Here is a 20,766-nt window from a genome sequence, read left to right as displayed (position 1 = left end):
AAAGTGGAGGAAGCACTGTCCAGCAGGATCTCTTTTGTGAAGCATGTGAACCTGAGCAATTTCACACGCCCCACACTTTTGTAAGCCGGATGCTAATTTTAAATGCTCAAGAGAAGCATCAGGTTGAAAGGGTACCTGGGCTGATAGATCTTCAGTACAATTAAGAATCCATTTGTAGGGATCCCTGGGTGGCACAGTGGTTTGGCGCCTGCCTTTGGCCCAGGGTGCAATCCTGGAGACCCGGGATCGAATCCCACGTTGGGCTCCCGGTGCATGGAGCCTACTTCTCCCTCTGCCTGTGTCTCTGCCAATCTCTCTCTCTGTGGCTATCATAAATAAATAAAAATTTATTTAAAAAAAAATCCATTTGTAAATATTATCACCCCCCCACACAGTTGGTCTGTTTTCAAACTGTGTTCTGAACTAGTGAAATTTTGTTGCATCTGTGTTTGCATTCCTATATAAAATGAGCTCTTAACCTCACAGCTGAAATCAGAGCAAACGTTACTCTTGATGTAATGGGACCTATTTGATAACAGTGGTGTCAGAGGACAGGACCACCTTTTCTGTGCCAGGAAACACAGCTCTGTTAGGCCTCTGTGGATAATGCTGCTGCTTTAAGGGGAACTGTTTTCTCCTGTGTTAGGTTCACACTTGTATAAGGATGAGAAATATCCTAATAGGGAACACCTGGGCTCAGTGGTTGAGTGTCTGCCTTTGGCTCAGGTTGTGATCCCGGGGTCCTGGAATCGAGTCCCACATTAGGTTCCCCATGGGGAGCCTGCTTCTCCCTCTGCCTAAGTCTCTGCCTTTCTCTCTGTGTCTCTCATGAATAAATAAACAAAACCTTAAAAAAAAAAAAAAAAGAAAGAAGAAGAAGAAGAAGAAGAAGAAATGTCCTAACAGCCTATGCTTTGGATTTAAGTCATTGCTATAACAACTCATTGAGCTTTCAACTCTGTTTTTCTCTTGCTACATGAGCTTATTATTAGATGTGGGAAGAGATGGATGGATAAATTCACTGTACGCATACTGAGTGCTTACTGTGTAAACAGGAGATAGTCCCTACCATCAAGTGGCTGTGCTAATGGCAGAGAAAGAGAAAAGGCTCTGCAGCAGAAGAAGCCTAGCTGCTAGAAAGCCCAGAGAAGAAACATTCAAACTAATCTAGGGGAGTCTCAGAGGCTTTTTGTAAGTGAGAACACCTAAACAGGATATTGAAGCACAGAGAGAGTTGGCCAGGCATTCCAGACAGAGGACTGAGTCTGTGCCCATGCACAGAGCTTTGAGAAAGCCTGTGGGGGTGGATCACAAAGGCCAGGGTAAGGTGCCTTTGATAGACCGACACGAAGTAGGGCCAATCATGAAAGGTCTCATATAACAAGCCAAAAAGACTTGTATAACACATTAAATAATTTTTCCAAAGGCAACAAAGTCATTGAAGGATTTTTTGAACAGGGAACTGAATAAAACCCAATTTGAGTTTTAAGAAAAACACCTCAATGTCAGTGTGGAGGATGGATTTGAGGGAGAAGAGACAAAAGCCAAGGCCTTAACCTTGGCTATACATTGGAATAATCTGGGCCTCGCCTCTGAAAATTCGAATGTAATGGGTTTGGGGTGTGACTTGGGCATGAGGATTGTTAAAAGTTCTCCAAGTGATTCTGTGTGGCTGGGGTCAGAAGCCATGGGTATTTGCAGAAAGGTCATGTAGAGGTGAAAGAAATAATCTGACTAATGGAGTAAAGCTATCTCGTTCAATGAGATAGCAGTCAAAGGGAGCACAAAACAGGACCATTACTGCTGGCAGGTGAGGCAAGGGGAGGAGTCAAGTACAACTCCCAAGTTTGGGGTTCATGATAAAGGGAAAGCAGGGGTACAATTTACTTAGAGTGCGACTGAGAAGGAAAACCAAATTTAGGAGAGAAGGGGAGATTCAGTTTTTTAAAAAATGAGAGGTACATACACATATATGACCAACTCACAAAGATTTAAGGATCTGAGGACTAGATTCCTGTGAACAGCAGAGAGAGTGTCAAGTGTAAGTGAGGTGCCTAAGGGAGAATGTTTAAGGTTGGAAATGAAGAAAGCTGAGACTAGAAATCTGGGACATGTTAACTAGTAAAGACTGAACACAGAAAGAGGAACCAGGAAATGAGGCTGAGAAGGGCCGAAAAGAAATCAGGATCTTGCATTTTATAAACAACAAACAAAAACAGTAAATTTAACCAAGCAGGTGAAAGGTTTATGTACTGAAAACTACAAGACATTAATGAAAGAATTGAAGACACAAAGAAATGGAAAGATATTCCATGTCCGTGGATTAGAAGAATTAATATTGTTAGAATGTCCATATTGCCTAAAGTAACCTACAGATCCAATGCACTCCCTATCAAAATTCCAGTGGCATTTTTCACAAGAATAGAATAATCCTAAAATGTGTATGGAACCATAAAAGACCCCAAAATTAGCCAAAGCAATCTTAAAAAGAAGTTGGAGGCATTATACTCCCTGATTTCAAACTATACAACAAAACTATCATAATCAAAACAGGATAGTATTGACATAAAAACTGTCATATAGCTCGATGGAACAGAGCCCGGGAATAAATCCATGCACGTAAGGTCAATTAATTTATGACAAAGGTGGCAAGAGTATACAAAGGAAGCAAGAAGGATAGTCCCTTCAATAAATGATATTGGGAAAACTGGACCATTTATCTTATGCTATACACAAAAATAAATTCAAAATGTATTACAGACTCGAACATAAGACCTAAAGCCGGCGTTCCCGCCGCTCGGCCAGAATTCTAAGGCTTTCTGCAGAGATTTGAAAAATGGCAACAAATGAAAGTATCAGCATCTTTAGTTCAGCATCCTCGCCTGTGGAGTATGTAGATTCACTTTTACCTGAGAACCCTCTACAAGAACCATTTAAAAATGCTTGGAACTATATGTTGAATAATTATACAAAGTTCCAGATTGCAACATGGGGATCCTTGATAGTTCACGAAGTTCTTTATTTCTTATTCTGTTTACCTGGATTTTTGTTTCAATTTATACCTTTCATGAAAAAGTACAAAATTCAAAAGGATAAACCAGAAACCTGGGAAAACCAATGGAAATGTTTTAAAGTACTTCTCTTTAATCACTTTTGTATCCAGCTTCCTTTGATCTGTGGAACTTATTATTTTACAGAGTATTTTAATATACCTTATGATTGGGAAAGAATGCCAAGATGGTATATGCTTTTGGCAAGATGCTTTGGCTGTGCGGTGATTGAGGACACCTGGCACTATTTCCTGCATAGGCTCTTGCATCACAAAAGAATATATAAATATATTCGTAAAGTTCATCATGAGTTTCAGGCTCCATTTGGAATGGAAGCTGAATATGCACATCCTTTGGAAACTCTGATTCTTGGAACTGGATTTTTCATTGCAATCATGCTTTTATGTGATCATGTCATTCTCCTTTGGGCATGGGTGACCATTCGTTTGATAGAAACTATTGATGTCCATAGTGGCTATGACATTCCCCTGAACCCTTTAAATCTGATCCCTTTCTATGCTGGTTCTCGGCCTCATGATTTCCACCACATGAACTTCATCGGAAACTATGCTTCCACATTTACATGGTGGGATAGAATTTTCGGAACAGACTCTCAATTTACTGCCTATAATGAAAAGATGAAGAAGATTGAGAAAAAGATGCAATAAATATCTCCTCTCCACCATCCTGAAAGCACACACCTCCCTGAATTGAAGCGAATAGCTAACCTTGCTTCTGCGGAGCAGAAATACACCTGTGTCTTGGCTGCTAAGTGATACAAAGAACATTAACAACCTTTAATTATCTTCCTAGCGGGAACTTTTTCTACTTTACATAAAAGTTCTGTATGTGTAGAAATAAGTAAATCTATAATGAAGTATGATTTTCGCAAGGAGGTTGTAAAGGCCATGTTGCTAACCTTACAGAAAGGTTCTAAGTAATGGAAGAAGTATCAGTCTGTCTTTCCCCCGTAACACCAGAGACCTGAAGCTAAGATGGGTCTTTAAAATCTTGTAAATATATAGTGGCCATTTCAGTATCTCTTAGCAGGGTGTTGGCCTCATATTGAACTTTAAACATTTTCTAGAATTTGCCTAAACATCCAAGTATCATAGGTCAAACCGTATGGATCGACAGTGAGAGTGAGGCAGCCAAATCTGGAATAGCCCGCCCCCACTCTGGTCCCGAGCTCACTGGTTTGGGGTGATTCTCCTTCTTTGAGAAGCCCTTTCAGATGGCAATGTGCTACTGGTATCTATAAATTAAGGCGTTTCCGAATTGTCATAAATGGCATATTTCAGTCTAAAGGTTTTCGGGTTACTTGAATTTTTTTTTTTAAATTGAGCTTTATTTCTGCTATTTACCCTTTCATTTTTGTATATCAAGTTTTCATTATACTTAAAACTGTATATTGAAACATTGTGAACTGACTTGCTGTATTTGTACTTCGAACTATTGAAATAAATGTGATTTTTTTTTTTTTTGGTCTGATTATCTGGTTTCCGGTTTTGAACATCAGTAGTGATTTTTTTTTATATATCTTATTCTTAAAAGGAAAAGTACAGAAGTAATTAAATCACTAAGTTTTGTAATAAAAGGAATAATTTTTCTTTAAAAAAAAAAAAAGACCTAGAGCCATAAGACTCCTAGAAAAAAAACATAGGTGGTAAGCTTCTTGACATAGGTCCTAACATTGATTTTTTCACTCTGACATCAAAGGCAAAAGCAAAAAGGAAAAAGTGAGACTAACTAAAAAGCTTCTGCACAACAAAGGAAGCCATCAGCAAAATGGAAAGGCAACCTACTGAATGGGAGAAAATATTTTCAACTACATATCTGATAAGGGGATAATATCCAAAATATATAAAGAACTCATAAAATTCAACGCCAAAACAAAAACTAAAACAAGGTCACAATCCAATTTAAAAAGGGTCAGAGGACCTGAGCAGATATTTTTCCAAAGAAAACATGGAGATGGCAACAGGTATATGAAAAGGTGCTTGACATCACTGATCATCAGGGAAATGCAAATCAAAGCTGCACCTGTCAGAACGGCTATTAGTAAAAAGACAAGAAATAACAAGTGTTAGTGAGGATATAGGGGAAAAGGAAACTGTGCACCATCAATGGGAATGTAAATTGGTACAGCCATTGTGGCAAACAGTGTGGCAGTTTCTCATAAAAATTAAACCCTGAAGTACCTCATGATCCAACAATTGCACTTCTGGGTATTTATTGGAAGAAAACAGAAACACTAATTTGAAAAGATATACACACATTATTTTTACTGCAGCATTATTGACAATAGCCAAGACACAGAAACAACCTAAGTGTCCATTGATGGATGAATGGATGAAGAAATATGTATATACCATGGAGTATTATGAAAAGAATGAGATCTTGCCATTTGCAACAACATGGGTGAACCTTGAGGACATTATGCTTAGTGAAATAAGTCAGAGAAAGACAAATACCATACTATCTCTCTTATTTGTGGAATCTAGGGGGAAAAAACCAAGCTTATAGAGACTGAGAACAGATTCAGATTGGTGGTTGTCAGAGGTAGGGACTCGGAGGTGACAGAAACGGGTGAACTCTTTTGTTTTTCACTTAAATTTTAGAAAAAAGAGAGAGAGGACATCTAGCAAGGCATGGGAGACAAGGCACCAGTGATCAACACTGAAAATTAAAAAACAAATAGGGCCAGGACTGAAATTCCTTGGTTGGGCGATTGGAGAGGCACAGTTGACTTCAGACAAGTCAGGTCATTGGAGTGGGGAAGGCAGAAGTCAGATCATGGTAGTTTGCAGAGAGCAGATGAGGAGAAGCAGAGAATCAGCAAGTGTTGACTTGCTCTGAGGAAATCAAGCTATGGGAGGAGGGTGAGAGGTCAGAGTGTATCTAGGGGAGGATGAGGATCAAGGTTGTTTTTTCAGGGGGGGGGGGGGGAAGGTGCAAGAAAGGAGAGCCCTGAGCACATCTGTAGCATAGGAAGGGAGAGGTGGGACACACATGAAAAAGGAGAGTGATGGGTGAATGGAGGACCACAAGAAGCCAAAGGAAAGAAAGGAAAGAGAGGACCCCTTCCAGGGCGCAGCAGAGGGCTCAGCCTTAGGCAGAGGGAAGGACAGGTGTAAAGAGGACAAAATAAAAAGGAAAAACACAGGTGGGCTCTGGGTAGGGACTTTGGCACCTTAAGAAAACTCTATCTCATAATCTCTCTTTTCTGTCTATGAATTAGGAGGCAGAGTATTTGATGAGGCCATGGTGGTAGGGGGTGGGCAGAAAATTTCAGGAAAACGCTAAAAATCTAGTGTCACTGCTCTTGGGAGTGAAAGAGGGTATTGACTGAGGGCCTCACTAGAGCCCATGGGAGGTTGGGTATGACATAAATACTATCACCAGTATGACAGTGGGGACAGCTGAAACATGCCAGGGGGGAGCAGTCAGCCCAAGGTGGCAGGCCCTTGCTCTTGCCATTCACTCCTTCCTCTATCCAGCCCCATGTTTACTCCTACACCCCACGCTCTACCACCACCCTATACTATGTATGGGCATCAGCCAGGAACTTGTTAGAACTGGCACCTCAGACCTCGCGTAACAAGATCCCTAGGAATGTACATTACACTTGGGAACCACTGGTCTAGACTCTCCCGTCTATAGTTCCTGTTGCCTTCTCAATGTCATGAAATGTGTATGCCACTGTTCACTCTGCCTGGAACGCTGGTCTCCCACTCATTCTAGCCAATTCTACTCCTCCTTTAAGACTCTATCTTACCTTCTCTCTGATTCCTCCTAAGACCCTACTGAGAAGAACTATTTGCTACCTCAAATGTGTTTCCATAGACCTCATCTAGGTGCTGCCACGTTGCTTTCATTTATCCCGAGCACCCAACTGGTTGCCAGTGCTCTGTAAGGTGCTCACGTGTTCTTGGAATGAAACCCAGACCCCTGATTCCCACTCCTGTGTCCTAACCCATACACTGTGACCATTTTGTGCACATAGAAAGTCATGCCTATTAAAGAAAGATAATAAGCAAATAAAGCTGTAGATGAAGCCTCAAACTCCTCACCGTGCATTTGCCTGATATTGCCCCAAAACTTGGGAAAGCATTGGGTTTGTCGTTTTCTGTAAAAATTCAAAAGGCCATTTATCTCACTCTTTCAGATTTCTTTGCATGCCACGTGAAGGTCAGGACTTAGGTCCCAAACTTCTTTAGTGGCTGTAAAGAAATGCAGTATTTCAAAACATCAGAAGTTGCCCATTAGTTACTTTTCCAAGAATGAAAGAAAACCCCTCTGCTTGTTTCTGAGTAGGAAACCCATTTTCTAATATAGGAAGAGATCAACTAAATAACAAACATATATAGCCTTTTAATCTACCCTGTAAGGTCCTGGGTATGGAAATAAAGTCCCTTTGCCTTTTTACTATCCCTCTGGGGCTTGACACATAGTTGGTGCTCAATGTGTTTCCAACCAAGTGGAGAGGAGCTACTTCCCTACTTTACCATTCACAGCTAAATTGGACCAGGAAACATATATTAATTGTGGGGCAATCTGTTAAGTACCCAATGGAGTGATCTGCCCTTATCTTTCAGAGATATGCTTTCTAGACCTGGGATTTGTGGCTGATCACTCCTGCTTGATACCTGCCATATCATTAAAATAACCTGGAAACCTAGAAACCTCACGAAGTAGAAAGGAGAGAAATCCATCCCACAGAATCTCAAACCCATCATCTTATTAATCAGGTTGGGCCCTGAAGAAATAGCTTCTCTCCTCCCCCTAAACATTTCCAGAGATGCTAATACTCAAGATGCTTCCCTCCTCCCCATTTCCCACCCCCAGCTCATTAGACCTGCCAGTCTCTGTGTGGAAAAGACCTTTATCTCTGTGTCACTAATGTTGCCTTAGAAATCAAAACAAAAACAAAAACAAACAAAAAAACAAAAAACCCCACACACCTTAGAAATTCACAGCAAAACCAAGCATGTACCATCAAAAAGTGAGAATTTGTCAGGGGACTCAGTCAAGGTGCCCTGGCTGTATCTGGAACATGTATGTGGGCTTCCTTCAACTAATGATGTGGGGTAGGGGGCTTACCATGAGTTCTGCTCCCAAGACTCCATTCCAGAACTTTTCACAGATTATTTAATTCCATCTTCACAAAAGACGTACAAAGTGGTTATTACCAGTCTCATTCTAGAGACCAGGTAACTAGGCTCAGAAAGACTAAGAAAATTACCCAGATTAGGAGAGCTCTTAAGGCTATTAAGGATGAGTTCCCACAGGGGTCATGTTCTGCCTACTTTGAAAGCTATGTTTCTGTTTCTGTTTTTGTTTTTTTATTGCACTAAATTGTCATTGAGTCCTATTTTCTAAGACTATGTGTTTTACATGACAAAAAAAGAAGTATTATGGGATACCATGTAAGGACTTCCTACCAAAGAATCTTGCTCCACTTATTTTTCATGGTAATTGAAATTCCCAAATTACTCACTCTTTGGTATTAAGTCAACGAAAGCTCTCTGTTGGGATGACAATGTTTTCAGTAATGAGAATTCCAACCTAGAACTCATTAAATGTTTATAAGTGTTTATTTTTCCCAAGGGCCCATGATAGACGTTGTGGGGAACACACACACACAAAACCTTGTACCCTCAAGAAGCTTACAAGTTAAATAGTCACTTCAAATCTACAGAATAGCTCATGGTGTTCACCTACAAGGTGAATCGCCAAGTGAAATTTCTACATAATTTCTATAGGCCTTCCGACACTATACCCCTAATGGGCCTCCTGGCAGCTCAAAATATGAATTCACTAAAGTAGCTCCTGTCACCCACCCTGAGGAAATGAGCCTTGCCAGAAGGGAGGGAAAGCTAGAGAGGACTTTGAAGAGGAGTCGCCAAACCGTTGAGCCTGATTAGAACAGAAAGGCTGGAGCTGTCATTAAAATTGTACCAGGTAGGGGTGGCAAGTGTTGGGGAGAATTTGAGAAGCCCCACTTTGCATTTGCCTATGCCATGTAGAGTTGTCTGCACAGTTATATCCTGTCACTTGAGCTGCCTCAGAAAGTCTCACTCTGGGTAGAAAGCAAGCCAAGCCTGGTGCTTAACAGCCTCAGCAGGCAGAGGGCTTGCTATTAGGGTCACCTGGCCATGCCCAGCCCTCACCTGGGCCACCGCTTTTCAGAATCACACACGACAAGGAAAGAATTTGCTCAGAGCTAGTGGTATATTGCAGCTGGTGTGTACAAGCAAGGGAGGGTCAGCTGTGAAACATTTAGGAATCTGGTGATAATTGGCCATGGCGGGAGCATTTACACTGTGGAAATCGGCAACAGTTACAAATCAAAGCTCTATTTTCTTTTCTTTTCTTTTCCTTTCCTCTTTCCTCCCTCCTCCTTCCTCTTTCCTCTTTTCACTTTTCTTTTTTCTCTTTTCTTTTCGGAGAATTGCTAGCACACCATTGCTTAAAGCTGTCCATATACTCTCCTTTCTCTGATTTGTATATTACCTCCATATCATTCAGCAAAAATTAAAATAATATGCATAATGAATTTAACTGTTTGTCATTTAGTTCTGAGACCAAGGAGGTGTTTGCTTGAAGCAGTCTACTCCATGAGTGGGACCCAGCCATTTGTCCTTTCATAAGCCCTCCAAGTGGCTGCAATGCACACTCAAGTTTGAGACAGTGGACTGCAGTATCTGTCCTGAAAAAGTAAAACTTTTGGCTTCTACCATTTATATATCGTATGCACACTGTACACACTCATTCTACATAGTTCAGAAATTATTGGGACACCTGGGTGGCTCAGCAGTTTAGCGTCTGCCTTCTGCCCAGGGCGTGATCCTGGAGACCTGGGATCGAGTCCCGAGTCAGGCTCCCTGCATGGAGCCTGCTTCTCCCTCTGCCTGTGTCTCTGCCCAACCCCCTCTGTGTCTCTCATGAATAAATAAATAAAATCTCTAAAAAAAAAAAAAAAGAAAGAAAGAAAAATTATCACATACTTTCTAAGCACTGTGATGTGCTATAACATCTGTGTTTAGTCAGCCTTTGAGAGAGCCTCCAGGGTGCCTGCTGGTATTCACCTCTCTTCTCATACTGCATCAGCAGTGGTCTGTGTGAACAAGAGAGTGGTCAGAAATGCTGATGTATGATTTCTGACGCTAGGTCACAAAAGGTGTATAGCTTCCCTCTTGGTCTCTTGGGCCACTGTCTCTGGGGGGACCCAGCCAGCATGCTATGAGGATAGTCAAGTAGACTTCTGGAGAAACCCATGAGAGTAGAACTGAGACACCACTAGCCAGCACCAGCTTGCCAGCCATGTGAGTGAGCCCCTTTGGAAGTGGGTCCTCCAGCCCCAGCCAAGCCTTCAGCTGCCATAGCCCCAGCTGACATAGGACTGCAATCTCCTGAGGGACTGTGGCCTAGAACTACCAAACCAAGTCCCCCCTGAATTCCTAACCCGTAGAAACTGTGGGAATTAAGACACTAAGTCTGGGGCAATTTGCTACACAGCACTAGATAACCAGCAGCAGATAATGCGCACTGTACTAACAGTGCTTGAAGGCAGCTATATGTGAGGGGTTTGAATGGTACAAAGCTTCATGAAACCCGGTCTTTCCCAAAAAGAAGTTTCCTGCTTATATGGGTGATAAGATACATATGCACTAAAAGTAAACATTTTTGAAGTATTATTTATTAAGAGATCACAAGTCTAGGAGGAAAAAATGATCCTGCAAATTCTTTGCAAGATAAGCTATGCTGCAAAGTCAAATTTTCCAGCCCCTTGGCAACCCCCGAACAGCACTTTAATCTGTCCCCTTTCTAAATATACTATACCCTCCCTGAGCTCTTTAAGCAGAAGGGATAAGAAGTCAGTGCTGTTGATGAAGTAAGGTGTGTGTTGTGAAAACTACTTATTCAGGGCACACAGATGTCATCTCAGCTGTCAGTGCAGATGGCTGGGGGCCCAGGGCTGCATGACAGTGGCTGCCCTCAGCACACTGAGGAGCCTAATGGACAAGACCAAATGCTAGTTTGCGGAGTCTTCATAAACCTTCATAAACCTTCTCGTTCATTCCTCACACAGACTCACTGTCCTTACACTGTCCCATTTTCCTGCTGAGAAAGCTGCAACATGGAGCAAAGCAGCAAGGTCACTCAGCTAATAAGTGGCAGAGCTGTGAACAGTCTGTCTCAAAACCCAAGCCATTTGTAATCTAGCACGTGGCCTTCAAGGAGCACTCACTGCCTTCAGAAAAGTCTTTGGGGTTGCCTTGTGTAACGAAATACTTGAAGTTAATATATGTTCATGGTACAAAATCCGAAAGATATCAAAGTTGGGGACCCCAGTAGCCACCAGTTCTCTTCCCTGGAGAGGACCACTGCTACTGGTTTCTCCTGTGTCCACCTAGAGATGTTCTATCATTAGCCTTTCTCCCAAGGGCTGAGAACAGTGTGAATGAGGGAAGCAGAGCAGAAGCAGCCTCATCTCTGGTTGTTTCCTCACATCCAGAATGTTCTGCTCTTCCCTGTGGCAGTGAGCAGTTCCCCAGTGTCCTCTGTACCCAGTGTAATGCCAGCCCCAAGGACCCCAGGCTCCTGCCATCACCCGCTGCTTACTCTCCTCTGTGCTTGGATTATTTTCCTCCATGCAGAGTAAAGGACCTGCCCTCCCTGGGGGTTTCAGAGAGACTTTATGCCAACACCTGCTGGGTCTTCTTTACTGGAAAGTGATGCAGGAAGAAAAAAGCCCGATGGTCCGGGTTCAGCTTCCAGGTGTATGAACCTGAGCCAAATCAGTCCAGCTCTCTGGACCTCACACTGGACCTACCCTAGAGGGATAATGAAAGCAGAGAGGACACTTGTGCCTGTTTCCACACCCCTGTGTGCTCTGTGTTCCTCAGAGTCACACCCACCATACAGCATCATGAGGGTCTTCTCACTTGTTCATCTCAAGGGTGGTGAAGCATCCTGAGGACAGGGACCGTGTTTCTCCCCGCTTCTCTCTCTTTTGCACAGCATGTGACATGCAGGAAATACTCCTTAAAGACTTTTTAAAAATCTTTCTACATACATTCAAGCATTCTTCCTACGGGAAATGTTTCAAGTTTTTATTTAAGTTCTAGTTAGTTAACATACAGTGTAATATTAGTTTCAGGAGTAAAATTTAGTGATTCATCGCTTACATACAACACCCAGTGTTTATTACAACAAGTGCGCTCCTTAACCCATCACCTATTTTCCCTATCCTTCACCTACATCCCCCATCAGCCCTCGGTTTATTCTTTACAGTTAAGAGTCTGTTATATGGCTTACCTCCCTCTCATTTTTTCCCCTTTCCCTTATGTTCATCTGTTTTCTTTCTTAAGTTCCACATATGAGTGAAATCATATGGTATTTGTCTCTGATTGACTTATCCCACTTAGCATAATACTCTCTAGCTTCATTCATGTCATTGCAAATGGCAAGAGTTCATTCTTTTTATGGCTGAGTAATATTCAGTTATATATAATATATAGGAATCATATATATATATTATATATATATATGCCACATCTTCTTTATTAATGACTCCCTTTTGTTTTTTTTTTTAATTTAAATTTTGCCAGTTAACATTTAGTGCAATATTGATTTCTGAACTGAAATTCAATGATTTGTCACTTACATACGACACCCAGGGCTCATCACAAGTGGCCTCCTTAATGCCCATCACTTATCTAGCCCATCCCCCACCCACCACCTCTATCACCCTTCAATTTGTTCTCTGTCATTAAGAGTCATTTATGGGGCAGCCCAGGTGGCTCGGCAGTTTAGCGCCACCTTCAGCCCAGGGCATGATCCTGGAGTCTGGGAATCAAGTCCCGCGTCGGGCTCCTGCATGAAGCCTGCTTCTCCCTTTGCCTGTGTCTCTGTGCCTCTCTCTGTGTGTCTCTCAGGAATGGATAGATTTTAAAAATCTTTTTTAAAAAGTCATTTATGGCTTGTTTCCTTCTTTCTTTCTTTTCCCCCTTCCCATATGTTTATCTGTTTTCATTCTTAAATTGCACATATTGAGGGGCACCTGGGTGGCTCAGTGGTTGAACCTTTGGGTCAGGTCATGATCCCAGGGTCCTGGGATCCCCGCAGGGAGCCTGCTTGTCCCTCTGCCTGTGTCTCTGCCTCTCTCTGTGTGTCTTCCATGAATAAGCAAATAAAATATTTTTTATACTGCACATATGAGATTATATGGTATAATCCATTTATCAGTCAAAGGACATTTGGGCTCTCTCCACAGTATGGCTATTATTGATAATGCTGCTGTAAATATTGGGGTGCATGTACCCCTTCCAATCTGTATTTTTGTATCCTTTGGGTAGATACCTAATGATGTAACTGTTGGGTCATAGGGTAGTTCTATTTTTAACTTTTTGAGGAAGCTCCAAACTGTTTCCCACAGTGGCTGCACCAGTTTGCATTCCCGCCAACTATGCAAGAGGGTTCTCCTTTCTCCACACCCTCACTGATACCTGTTGTTTCTTGTGCTGTTAATTTTAGCCATTCTGACAGGGGTAAGGTGGTATCTCATCATGGTTTTGGTTTGCATTTCCCTGATGATGAGTGACATTGAACATCTTTTCATATGTCTGCTGGCCATCTGGATGTCTTCTTTGGAAAAGTGAATGACTCCCTTGTTTTAAACTGTAACTTGCTCTGTTCCTGATAGTACTTAATGTTTTCTAAAGTATTACAAACTTTGCTTATGTATTAGGCTTATTGTCTGGTTCCGTCTCAGGGTTAGTTTTATGTGTTAACCTGGATAGGCCATAGTACTCAGATGTTCACCAAACACCAGCCTCCACATCGCTGTGTAGGTATTTTTTAAATGAGATTGACACTTAAATTTGGGAACCCTGAGTAGAGCAGACGCCTCTCTGCAGTGTGGGTGGGCCTCAGGCAATATGTTGAGGGCTTTAAGAACAAACAGCCTGAAGTCCTTCTGTCTGAGAGTGAATTCTGCCTTGAGATGGCCTTTGGTCTAGAGCTTGGGCTAGACAGGAACAGGAACTTGGGCCTGCCACGTCTCCAGCTTGCCAGGCTACCCTGCAGATGCCAGACTTGGAAAACCCCACAACTGTGTGAGCCAGTTCCTTAAAATAGTGTGTTTGTGTGTGCGCATTCGTGCATGTGCATGTGTCTACACTGCTGGTTCTGTTTCTATGGAGAACCCTAATAAGGTACTCACCCAAGATCTGCACCCCCCATGTAAACTCCATAGGGCTGAATTTTTCTTTTCCTTTACAACTTTATTTCATTGTGAGAGGAACACTTACCATGAGATCTCCCTCTTATTGCTGACTAGGGATATGATGCTGCACAGCCGATCTCTAGAATTTACTTACCGTGCTTCACCGAAACTTTGTGCCCATTGATTAGTACCTCCCCATCTCTCCTTACCCCCAGCCCCTGAAAATCACCAATCCACTCTTAGATTCAATGAATATGACTGTTTTAGATGTCTTATATAATTAGAATCAGGGTATTGGGGGGATCCCTGGATGGCTCAGTGGTTTAGTGCCTGCCTTCGGCCCAGGGCGTGATCCTGGAGACCCGGGATCGAGTCCCACATCATGTTCCCTGCATGGAGCCTGCTTCTCCCTCTGCCTCTGTCTCTGTCTCTCTCTCTCTGTGTGTGTCTCTCTCATGAATAAAAAAATAAAATCTTTAAAAAAAAAAAGAATCAGGGTATCGGTCCGTGACTGCCTTGTTTCATTTAGCATAACATCCTCAAGGTTCATCTATGATCCATGATACACAGATATTTAAAAATGTCTCTCTTTTAAAAGGCTGAACAGTATTCCATTTATTCCATACACACACACACACACACACACACACACACACACACACAAATACCATAATTTCTTTATCCATTCATCTGCCCAGTTTTTTTCTCTTTTGTTCACTGATGTAACTCTCTAGGTGCCTAAAGAGAACCCAGCACACAGCTGCACTCAAATACCTGTTGAATGAGTTCTGAAAATTTTCAAGTGTCATTGATATGCTACTGTTATTTCTCCTAACAGACTCTAGCAACATTTAAAAATCAGATCTTTTATATTATGAGACTTAAAGACCTGTCCTGTTTTTGCCCTTAATGAACTTTTTATAAAATTTCTCCTTTAACCTAGGCTTAAAGTGGAACTACAGTTAAGACAAAAAGTGTTCCTATCATTTATTGTTTGGTTAAGCACTATAAATGTCTGGCAATGGAATTGCTTTGTTATCCTCAGATAAGCCTTTGTTACTGAAATAATCTACCACTAAAGGCATGAAAGATTACAGAATCGGATACTTAAAAAAAATCCCACTGTCCATCTTTTTTTTTTCTTTTTTAGATTTTGTATTTATTCGTAGAGACAGAGAGAGAGAGAGAGAGGCAGAGACACAGGTAGAGGGAGAAGCAGGCATCATACAGAGAGCCTGATGTGGGACTCGATCCAGGGTCTCCAGGATCATGCCCCGGGCTGCAGGCAGCACTAAACCACTGCGCCACCGGGGCTGCCCCTACTGTCCATCTTTACACCAAACTTGTAGTCTGAAAGCATCATATCATACACATATGAGGGGCCTTGATAGTTTTACAGTGATATGGGATACCCATAGCTATTTCCTCTTATTTCCCACCATTAGAAAGCCTCGGTTATGTGTCCAGCCTCAGGGAATGGATCATGACTGGTGTAAGCCAATCAGGGCCATCCTGTTTCCCATTTTCCCAAATTCTTTGCATCATGACCCAATACTGGCGATGAGATCCTAACAGAAGACTTCTTGGGCATTTAGGAGAAAGTGTTTTCTCTCCTAGTAGCAAGAAAGATATACCTGACCCCACCCCTTCCTCTTTCTTCCTGCATCAAATATAGACACGATGGCTGGACCTGCAGCAGTCATCTTGTGACCATGAGGGAAAGGCCAAGAGAATCAGGCATCAGTCCTGACATCATTAAGCTGCCGAACAAAAGCCAAAGCCTCCTACATCTAGACTTCTTGTCATATCACAGAAATGAACCCATTCGAGCAATTATGTTCAGGTTATCTGTTTCGTGAAGACAAAAGCTTTCCTAAATAATACCGATGGCAATATATTACCCCCGAGCTTACTACAACAGAAAATGCAGTCAGTGCTCTTTCTCCACTTAAGCCAGGGAAACTGCTACAGTAGAAACTGCTACAAGTCACCTTTGCAAAACTAACCTTAGTGATATCTAGGATGTGTTGGTAAAATTCACCAAATAACCCAGTTTAATCAGCATTATAAAAATGTTCTGGATGGAAGTACAACTCCGCATAATGCAACAATCCCTGATACATGCATCAGGAATCATAAATTCAAGTTCTAGCTACTACTAACATTGTTCTCCTAGGCAAGTCACTATTCTTCTATGGGCCTCATTTCTCATCTCTACAATGAAGGAGTTAACTGGGTAGCCCTGGGGTCCCCTTCAGGTTTGACATTCTATGTAATTTCTTTGTGAACTAAGAACAAATAAAAGCTCACAAAATTCTTCTGTGGCCTCCTAATTTGCTGGCTGCTTTCCAGCTTCTAGAGTTGACATTCTAATATCTTGTGTAGGCTTGAAAGGACAAGCCCACTTGCATTTGGTGATAAATATGACCTATCTTTTCAAAGTACATTGGGACAAAGGTAGCGGTGGCTTCATACCATGCAAACTACAGATGCAATGCAGAGTCCAAACATGGTTTCCAGATGGAAGGTACCTCTTAGATTCAGTGCTGCTCCTCAGTATTCAAAGACTTAGGTCTGCCATCCTCCAGAATTGCTAAACCTCATGTATGGACTGATCCAACATTTCCCTATATTCACCCTGCCCATGTTAGCTAGTTATCCATTTTCTCTTTTTCAAATTAGCACAGTCATTTTGTGCTTTTATCCTTGATCTTTCACTAAAGTAAGATTAAACTATCTACAATAGAATGTTCTCAGTGCTCACTATGTTATGCTGCTTGCATATTCATTATTGTCCAGGCTACAGTGTTTTATTATTCCGTGATTTAACTTGTTTTGTGCTGTGTGGTGAATTCTGAACTAGACATCTGGTGGGCTTTCAGAAGGATACCCTGATGTCTTCTTTTTGTCTCACACACCTGCACAAAGCCTGTCAAAGTCACTGTACAGAGATGCAGGCATCAGGCTGGGCATATTTCAGTGCTGGGCTATCGGAGATCAAAGGGGCACCTCCTGACCTCAGGAGCCCATGGTCAAGTGGAAGACACAGATATTATAGGTTGTGAGGGCAGCACAGAAGTATGGATAGGGCATCTTAAGTCCAGAGAGGGCTCCTTAACTGAATTGGGGAGAAGATCAGGGCAGCTCTCCTCCCCCTAATGGAAGACCATTATTTGGAGAGCTTGAATAGAGCAGGATGGCATATTCCAGTGTGTTCACAGAGGGACAGCTGTTAATGTTTCAACTCCACACTCCAGCCTCACCCACCACCTGTCTTCTCTGTGTTCTCTCCACTTCCCCACTGGCTCTCACTTCCTCAGCTTGTGTGGGGAAAGCTAGCACTCTATAGACACCACTACCCAACCAGCTAGCCCTGCTTCCACCAGGCCATCTGACCCTATGTCTGGGACCCACCTTGGCTCTCCTCCTAAGTCCTCTTTGAGGAGGCCTAGTGTTGGATTGTTTCACAATCCTGTGGATTCTGGAAGTATAGGATCCAAACAACCAAGGCTTTGTACTATATGGACACATTCTAAATGAACAGAGTGGAGGCTGAGTGTTTGGGACTTCCTAGGAGGTCTCTAAAGACCTGTGGACAGGAAAGGGCAAGTCCAAGAGGGTGGCCAGAACGTGTGGGGCTGGTGGGAGCCTACCCAGGAACTGGTACTTTGTTCTCAATGCTGACAGCCCCCACAGCTCTGAAGGGACAAGGAAAGCACGGGGCCACAGAGAAGAGCCTTCCTGATGGCTAAAAAGGCTAAAGAATAAACCCCAGAGAGGAGGGAGAAAAAAGGAAGAGAAGGAAGAGAAACCAAGATCCCTGTGGTTAGTATCAGTCTTTCTGGATGTGAAGGGTTATTGCAGAGAGGCTCTTTCCCCTCTTCATTGTTGACAGGATAAGACAAAGGGTTCCTCGAAGCATCTGGTATCTCAGAAAGACTTCCTTGACAGTGAGTACTGTTATTTTGGGGTTTCTGGGCAGATAACATACTCCCCTTTCTGGAAGACTTTACAAGGAATACCTATGATCCATCACTGCTGGATGGTTTACAGTAGTCCAGCTCAGAGGAAAGGCTGGCTGAACCTGGATGCCCAGGTTGCTACTAAGAAAGCAGTTATGTAATCTCCGGGTTCTATCATAAAACCAAGGCTATGTAAAATAAACACGTTATTATAAAAATCCAATCACCCTACTAATAATAATGTCTACCTCCCCATCCTTTTAAACTCAGAAACCAGAATCCTAATTAATTAAAAACAGATTGGATATAAATCAGGCAGGATTACTCTCTGTGGTCATTTTATATTAGACACTCTCTCTTAGGAAGTAAACTGTCCAGCTCACTTCATTTTTTAATCTACAAAAGGCATATTTTATTATAAACATTTCCAAACATACTGAAAAATAGACTAATATAAACAATAAATTTCCGTTATACTCATCGCCTTGATTTATTTCTTTATTTTTAAAAGATTTTATTTATTTACTCATGAGAGACACAGAGAGAAGCAGAGACACAGGTCAAGGGAGAAGCAGGCTCCCGGCAAGGAGCATGATGTGGGACTTGATCCTAGATCCCGGGATCATGCCCTGGGCCAAAGGCAGACAGACACTCAACCGCTGAGCCACCCAGGCATCCCCATCACCTTAATTTAAAATAAATATGTCGAGGGGCACCTGACGGACTCAGTTGGAGAAGCACGCGACTCTTGATCTCAGGGTTGGGAGTTTGAGCCCTATATTCGGTGTCGAGAATACTTAAATAAATATAAAAAAGTAAAAATAAAACAAATATGTCAAACAAAATTAGCAATAATTCCAAATGTCCACAACTGTCTAGTTCACAAGTGACTTGTTCAAATCAGGATCGTGGCAAGGACCCATGTTACACTGGGTTACATGTAGTTGTTACACTCTGAAGTCTTATGCCTTTGCTACAGTGACATCTGTAGAATTACTTACATTCCAAATTTGTCAACTTGCCTCTGTAGTATCATTTTATTTGTTCCTCTGTTCCCTCTCTCTCCATTAAATGGAATTCAGCTATGCAGTTTGATTAAACCTAGGCTCAGCTTTATTTTGCCAAGAATACTTCCTAGGGCTGACTGGTTTGTGTTTCAAGAGGCAGTTGACCTGCAGTTCTTTTCTCAGTGATGCTACCATAAATGAGTGCGCTCAAAAGGTGACAGCTAGACTCCTCCCCGTGTGAAGTACCCCACCATCTTTAACTAATGGTTTCATCTACCATTAGTTGACAATTGCCTGAATCAATGATTTCACCAGAAACTACAAAATGGGGATTTTTCCCAATTCGATCATTCCTTCCATATTTATTGCTACCTTGCCTCTTTACTTACATATTTTAGCTTCAAAGCAGAAGAAATAATATAAAAATATGTACACACAGGGGTGCCTGAGTGGCTTAGTCAGTTAAGCATCTGACTCTTAGTTTTGGCTCAGGTCACAATCTCAGGGTTGTGAGATTGAGCCCTGCATCAGGCTCCATGCTTAGAGTGGAGTCTGCTTAAGACTCGCTCTCCCTCTCTCTCTGCCCATCCCTCTGCTCATGCACTGTCTCTCTCTCAAGTGAATAAATAAATCTTTAAAACAATATGCACACATAGAAGTGATTCCTGATTCAGTAATTAAGGAACTCTCTCAGCTGAAACTACAAGTCTTGGTTTGGGAAGACATTAGTACCTGGAAATGTACAGAAGAGTCTGAGATCGGGAAACAGGATGAGGGTTCTTAGACTGTACACTCTGGGTGATCCAAATTCTGGCTATAAGCCCAGAGAAGCATCTGGCCTTTTGGAAGAAAAAAAATAGAATATACACAACCAAGAATGGAGAAAAGAAGAAAAGAAAGAGGAGTATCCGGGATTTGAAAAGTATCTTTTTTTCTTTTTTTTTTTTGTTGAGAAGTATCTTAATGAAGTCTGGAGACACCAGAACCTCACCCAGGAAGACAGTAAAATAATTCAAATCCACATGTTTCTGACAGAATTACTGGGTAACAGGCCCAGGTGAAACTCTGGTGAACCGAAGACTGAGTGATGTCACTGACTCTGCTCCCTGGGGACAGTGATTGGTCACTGCTGGTGTGGAAGCCCAGCACAAACCCCAACTGCCATCTGAGTCTGTGCAGAAAGGCCAGGGGTCACAAGTGTTTGGAAAGCAAACCTCCTATGGCACCTACTGTAGCTATGTCTCCCCTGCCTGACCATTCCTGAACACTGCCTTCTTTTTTTTTTTATTTTTTTTATTTATTTATGATAGTCACAGAGAGAGAGAGAGAGAGAGAGGCAGAGACATAGGCAGAGGGAGAAGCAGGCTCCATGCACCGGGAGCCCGACATGGGATTCGATCCCGGGTCTCCAGGATCACGCCCTGGGCCAAAGGCAGGCGTCAAACCGCTGCGCCACCCAGGGATCCCTGAACACTGCCTTCTTTATTTCTCCTTCCAGGGAAATAGGACCATCC

The 20,766-nt window shown here is 42.3% G+C and overlaps 2 protein-coding genes and 1 long non-coding RNA gene across 3 annotated transcripts in view; 1 reads left to right on the top strand and 2 right to left on the bottom strand.

Moving 5' to 3' along the window:
* The window catches only part of GPR39 (G protein-coupled receptor 39), a 201,755-nt gene that overhangs the window by 80,656 nt on the left and 100,333 nt on the right, over positions 1 to 20,766 (bottom strand). The window lies entirely within an intron of this gene.
* Positions 2,789 to 4,218, top strand: LOC112648519 (methylsterol monooxygenase 1-like). Its single transcript, XM_035702315.2, has one exon. It carries the CDS (start codon positions 2,837 to 2,839, stop codon positions 3,716 to 3,718), a length of 882 nt encoding a protein of 293 aa, XP_035558208.1. The 5' UTR covers positions 2,789 to 2,836; the 3' UTR covers positions 3,719 to 4,218.
* Positions 9,412 to 10,730, bottom strand: LOC125753065 (uncharacterized). Its single transcript, XR_007403986.1, has 2 exons — positions 10,061 to 10,730; positions 9,412 to 9,762 (listed from the first exon to the last, which is right to left on the bottom strand). It is a non-coding gene; the product is annotated as an uncharacterized LOC125753065 (long non-coding RNA).

The sequence above is a fragment of the Canis lupus genome, chromosome 19 (genome assembly GCF_003254725.2).
Source record: "Canis lupus dingo isolate Sandy chromosome 19, ASM325472v2, whole genome shotgun sequence".
Taxonomy (NCBI): Eukaryota; Metazoa; Chordata; class Mammalia; order Carnivora; family Canidae; genus Canis; species Canis lupus.
Note: the sequence above shows the minus strand (reverse complement) of the source record. Positions and strands in the feature narration are given on the sequence as shown.

Coding starts and splice junctions, on each gene's coding strand:
- LOC112648519 (XM_035702315.2), top strand. CDS start 2,837: ATGGCAACAAATGAAAGTATCAGCATCTTTAGTTCAGCATCCTCGCCT.